Raw genomic sequence first — 6,000 nt, 5'->3', positions numbered from 1 at the left:
CTTCGGGGCCGCGTCCTGGAGTCGTGGAGTTCTACCATTACTACTAGCCAGAGGTGTGGACTCGAGTCATGTGACTTGGACTCGAGTCAGACTCGAGTCATGAATTTGATGACTTGCGACTCGACTTGGACTTGCATAACAATGACTTTGTCCCACCTATGAGGTGTGGACTCGAGTCATGTGACTTGGACTCGAGTCAGACTCGAGTCATGAATTTGATGACTTGCGACTCGACTTGGACTTGCATAACAATGACTTTGTCCCACCTATGAGATGTGGACTCGAGTCATGTGACTTGGACTCGAGTCAGACTCGAGTCATGAATTTGATGACTTGCGACTCGACTTGGACTTGCATAACAATGACTTTGTCCCACCTCTGCTACTAGCACACTTCATAAAAGCGTGTTTAAAAAAAAAACTTTTTAAAAAAATACACCTACGTATTGTTGTTGTTGTTCGTCTCCGCTGCAGTGATCATGATGGCGAGTGGGCGCGTCACGAGGAACGGTGGCAGCATCATCCCGTCGGCGCACGCCGGGCTGCACAAGAAGCGTGGCCCCGTGGCCGAGCTGCGTGTGCGCCTGGCGCAGGAGAAGGCGGTGGGGAGACGCGACCGTCGTGCCACCATCCTGTTGGAGCGCCGCCGGGGGTACTCCCCGCTCGCCGAGAGGAGCGTCAACGTGGCCCCCCAAGGAGAGAGCGGCAAGCCTACAGGTAGCCACCCCCACCCCTCACGGAGTTCCCTCGCCAACTTATTTGGCGAAATTTGGAGAATTCATTGCAAATTACTCGATTGGGATTACTCGCAGCAGCAGCAGCGTCGGCAGCATCAGGGTGGAGAGTGCTGTCTGTCTGGTGCCCTGAGGGCACGTGCTCTCGCGTACGTTGTGATGGGATTATCTGTTGGCAAGCTGGCGATCGGTTGTGTGCTGAATCAGACCTCCCGGCCACTATGTATTTTGAGGCGCTCGGAGCAGGATATGTAAGGGCACGGATTCTCTCAGGCCGGGTGATGCGAGGACAAGAACACGACTGAAGCTCACGTACACACTGAACACACTCGCACACACCCGTGTGTGTGTCTGTGTTGTGGGGAGCGGTGGCGCAGCGGTTGGCACGCTGCTCTACGAACCCGGTGACGCGAGTTCGATTCCCGCTCACGGCCAACACCAGTGATGATTATCTGAACCGGTCATGGGCCTCCACTAAGTCGACTCGGCCTCAAATGAGTACCTGGTGCGGTGTGTAAACATCGCCACTGGTGTTGGCTACCCACCCCCTCATGTACCGTGCCGGCCTTCATAGGTGATCGCTAACAGCACTTGCCCCAACAATCTAGTAAGGCTATACAGGGGATCTTTGTAGCAGAGCATTGGCACAGTGGTTAGCCATCCTGCTGCACTACGAAGGAGAATTGACAGGTGCCCTTTGACGGCGCTTTTGCTTTCCTGGCGGCAGCCGTGGCTGCTGGGTGTGGAGAGCTCACCGGCCGCCCGCCACGCGGGCAGCGCATCTCCTCCGTGCGTCTCCTTTGCGCTTTTCCGCGTGATGAGCTGCTTTTGTTGAGCTATCGTTGGTGATGGCCAGGTTCCTTCTGAAAAAATAAGTTAACAGCACAGTGAGCTTTACCCAGTAGGATAAACAAAAATCGCTTCGTTTTTTTGCGTATATTTTTAAGGAATTTGTTTACCTTTTCAATACATTGCACTTCTGATTTTGTCTTGTTTTGTTGTTGTAACGTTCTGACCCCATGCCAAGACAAAAAAGAGCTTCATAGCTCATCGGATTGCTCCTGCGTAAATAAAGTTCCTGATTCTGCGTGCGTGGGGACAGGCGAACAGAGCTCCCAGCTGCTGCGCAGGGAGCGCCTCGCCAAGTACAAGGAGGAGAAGGAGCTGCGCAGGCGCCAGGCGCTGAGCAAGAAAACGTTTGTGGTGAAGCACTTGAAGGCGAGCCCCACGCGCTACCTGGACTCCCTGCCGCCCGGGGTCACCATCGCCGCGGCGACACGGCCGCCGGCCATCGCCAAGACGACGACGGCGACGACGACGGCGGTAAGGGCCGCGTGATCCATGCGACAGCTGAACTAAACAATTCTTATTTTACCAGGTAAGGCCCACTGAGGTTTTTTTTCAGAAGCATCCTGGCACAAATGATAGCTCGACATAGTGGCTTAATACATTGGAATTAATAGCGGCCAAATAATTTGAAAGCATGTTGATTTTATATGTGGTGGGAAAAACCGGAGGATCTGGAGAAAAATCTACGCGACCACGGGGGGGGGGGGGGGGGGGGTGAGAACATCCAAATATACAACAGGCGCTGTCAGGGTCTGAACCGAACACACGACCTCCTGCGTACCAGGCGAGATCGGTTTGATCCGTGCGATAGAGCTGAGATGTGGAGGGGATCGAGTCGATTCATCGATGGAAATTACAATCCGACTCGCACTTTTGTGCTCGGTTATTTGGGCCTCTTAAAAAATAGCAGCCACCCTGCCCCCCATGCAAGTCACGTGGCGCTGTTGATAATGCCGATGGCGCCACCAAGCCCGGCCAATGACCTCCCGTCCAGCGGCACACGTGTTAACCGATGGCTAGCGTAATCTAACCGATAATCCACATAGAAATCGATTACCAAACGAGTTGAGCAGCCCGGCTCTGCTATTTATGTGTATGGCCAGAGGAACACCTTGGGAGGTCTTAAGGGGAAGTTTGTCCACTCCCCCAGACATTTTCAGACTGCCATTGTGCGATATAGACCATTTGTGAGAATTTTGACGAGTGCATGTTTGTAAATAAATATCCCTTACGTTTTATTTTTCATTTGTTTGTCATTTTAGACACATTTGAATGTTTTCCATATTGAACGCAGCGCGTAAACAAGTGTGGAGTAATGGGTTTTTCATCTGAAATAAATGCGCGGGAAAAAACCTATTTCTGTTAGTCTCGGTTGGAATTTAATTTGCCTCCCCCCCCTGAAAGTTTCAGTCAAGTGACCCGCTGTGTGTACAGCCTCTACTTTTGTAGTTTCACTACTGGATGAAGGGCTTTGCCCACGCCGCGCCGGTCATGGAGGGGTTGGTGAAGGTGACATAGAAATATGGGAGTTCTGTACAACAATTGGATTTGCTGCATTGCCTTCTGCGCCCCACCGCATAGCCTCGCTGCCCTGTGGGGCAACCTTCGAGCCCGACCCTGATGCCTGTTATATATTTGGAGTTTGCGTGTCTCTCTCCCCGTGGTCGCGTGGATTTTTCTCCAGGTCGTCCGGTTTTCCTTCCACGTTTAGAATCAACGTTCGTTTAGAGTATTTGGCTGAAATAAATTTCCACGCAATAAGCCACTTCGTTGGGCTATCGTTTGTGGTCAGGTCAAATAAAAAAAATAAAAAATTGTTTAGCTTGACCCTGCCTACGTGTGTGAGTGTCTGCAATTGAACCTTTTGGGCGGGACCCCGGCCATTGCATCAACTGCGTTGCGACGTCATTTTATGTCTGCTGAAGGCGAACGACACGGCAATCTATTCCTCTCAACGAGCTCTAGGCGATACGCTAATCAAAGTTTCAAAGTTTTGTTTATGACTACGGCAATGTTGGCAACGACGGGTGCTTGGTGAAGAATGAGAGGATTGATTTCTGGTGGGTCGCGACGTTTATGCGCGCGGTGGGACGGAGTCGCCAAAAAAGAATGAATTAATTACGATTTATACTTCCATTTATTCGGGACCCCGGGGTCCTGCCATAAGGTTAAATTGTCCCCGTGTGGGTGTATGTGTGCGTTTTCCTGCCTATGCGAATTTTAGCCTGTGTGAGTGTGTGAAAGCAAGTGTGTGTGTGGAGAGCGGGAGTGTAGCAGTTAGCGCGCGCTGCGCTACGAACCGGAGTTCGATTCCTGCTCATGGCCAAGACCAGTGACGATTATCTGACCTGGTCATGGGCCTCCTCTAGGTCGACTCAGCCTCAAATGAGTACCTGGCGCAGTGTGTAAACAACCACTGGGGAGACCAAGGCGTCTTGGCGTGGTGCTGGCCATCCACCCCCTCGTGTGCCAAGCCGGCCTTCATAGGCGCTCGCTAACAGCCTTTGCCCCAACAGCCTGTTCAGGCTACATGGGGGAATCTTTGTCTTTGTGAAAGCAAGAGTGTGATTATCCCTGCATTTCTGTATCCGCGAGAAGTCGCACGAGTGCCTGCCCGCTCGCGCGTGCGTATGGATTTTATCCGCTGTGATCCACGGCCGCCCTCTGGAACATCATCCAGTGATCCTCTCCTCTCGAGTGCCTGGAGCAGGAGAAATGAAAGCGCGAACATTGTCTGCCTCTCGCAGTGCGGTGCTCATTATCACATTAAGGCACTGCCATTAAAGAAGCAACGCGGGGCAGAAAGCACAGGGGCGCGCTCGCGGTGAGCACCTAAAGTGCCTTGAAAGAGATCCGCTAATTGGCTATAATGTCTGTTGGAGACTTAGTGGGGTTTTTTCGTATTAATTGTTCAAGTTGCTGTTGTGCACGTCCTCTTTGTCAGATGCAATGTATGCGGCCGTGTTATAGATTAGACTGTCCTCTTGTGGCCATTGTTTGAGTGACGCTGATGTTTTGAGTCAATACCATTTAACAAATTTACCCAGAAGACCTGTAAATGAAAGTGGAACGTCGATCTGGAGCTACGGTTTCCTGCATTGTAATAAAGCACTGAAGGGAAAGGGCATAAATTACCATTCATCACGAGAACAATTTAAAGTCGCCCATGGTGGTGTTAAAGTGTGAAGGACTGCAGGGAGAAGCCAGCGGATGTGTGAGTGTGAGAGAGAGCGGTTGTGTGCCGGGGAGCGGTATGTATGGCAACGTGATGCCTCACTTGAGACAGTAAATCTAGCTGTGACGGTCCCACCTGATGACGGAGACCTGTGTTGTCTCCGAAACGTCGTGATTTTTTTTATTTTATTTTAATTTTACTTTTAGTAATTTGAATTTTTTTACCTACGTGACTTTTCCGAAAAAACCTAAAAATATGAATCCTTGCAGTCGCGAAAGCTTCAAATCTAGAATTAAGGTAGTGCAACGGTTCGCGTGCTGCCCTACGATCCCAGCGACCCGAGTTCAATTCCCGTTCACCGACAGTGATGATTATCTGAACCGGTCCTGGGTCTCCGCAAGGTCGACTCGGCCTCAAATGAGTACCTGGTGCGGTGTATGAACATCGTCACTCGGGAGGTGGAGGGGGTCGGGCGTGGTTCTCGCCACCTCCCCCCCTCGTGTGCCGTGTTGGCCTTCATAGCTGCTATTCGCTAACAGCACTTGCCCCAACCCTTCTGTTAAGGCTATACGGACCATCTTTGTTTTTGTGTGTCAGGTGTGTGTGTGTGTGTGCCCAATACAAAGATTCGCCGTATAGCCATGCAGGGTGTTGGGGCACGTGTTGTTCACGAGTACCTATTAAGGCCGGCACGGGACGCAAACAGGGGTGGTGCGGACCCCCACCACGCATTTGTCTCCACGTTGTCGACGTTTCTGCACGGCACCAGGCTGAGTTGACATCGAGGTTGCCAAGGAGCGCTTCAGAGATTCGTCACCGATGTTGGCCGTGACCTTCCAGGTGCTGAGCGCTGTGCCGCTCACCACAGCGCTGCCGCTGTGTTGTGGGTAAGCGGAAGAAGGCGGTGGTGATTCTCTGCACTGGTTCTGTGCCTCACCGAGGTCGACTCCGCATTAAGCGATTACCCGGTGTGATGCGTAAACATCGGCACCGGGGAGGTGAAGGCGGCTGTTGGCGATCCTGGCTGTACAATCCCCCTCTTGAGCTGTGCGCCCCTCGACAGGTGCGAAAGAAGTGCTACTTACATGGTGGGTGGGGGGGGGAAGGGAATCTTTGTCACTGAAAACTTTAAAATCTAAACTCTTTTTATTTTACCGGGTAAGGCCCACCGAGCTTTACAGCTCTTTTTCAGAAGCGACCTGACCGTGAATGATAGCTCAATGAAGTAGCTTTTTGCGTGGAC

The 6,000-nt window shown here is 51.8% G+C and overlaps 1 protein-coding gene across 2 annotated transcripts in view; it reads left to right on the top strand.

The window, feature by feature from the left end:
• Positions 1-14: 14 nt before the first annotated feature.
• The window catches only part of DLGAP5 (DLG associated protein 5), a 51,231-nt gene continuing 45,245 nt past the window's right edge, over positions 15-6,000 (top strand). The window contains exons 1-3 of one of the 2 annotated variants that reach the window (XM_078856216.1): positions 15-53; positions 474-716; positions 1,836-2,056. In XM_078856216.1, coding sequence (XP_078712342.1) covers positions 479-716; positions 1,836-2,056 — 459 coding nt within the window. In that variant the 5' untranslated portion in view covers positions 15-53; positions 474-478. The remainder of the gene's footprint in view (positions 54-473; positions 717-1,835; positions 2,057-6,000) is intronic. The other variant, XM_078856215.1, reaches the window with a different exon arrangement.

Source organism: Lampetra fluviatilis, chromosome 5 (assembly GCF_964198595.1).
Source record: "Lampetra fluviatilis chromosome 5, kcLamFluv1.1, whole genome shotgun sequence".
Classification (NCBI taxonomy): domain Eukaryota; kingdom Metazoa; phylum Chordata; class Hyperoartia; order Petromyzontiformes; family Petromyzontidae; genus Lampetra; species Lampetra fluviatilis.
This window is presented reverse-complemented; position numbering and strand designations above follow the sequence as displayed.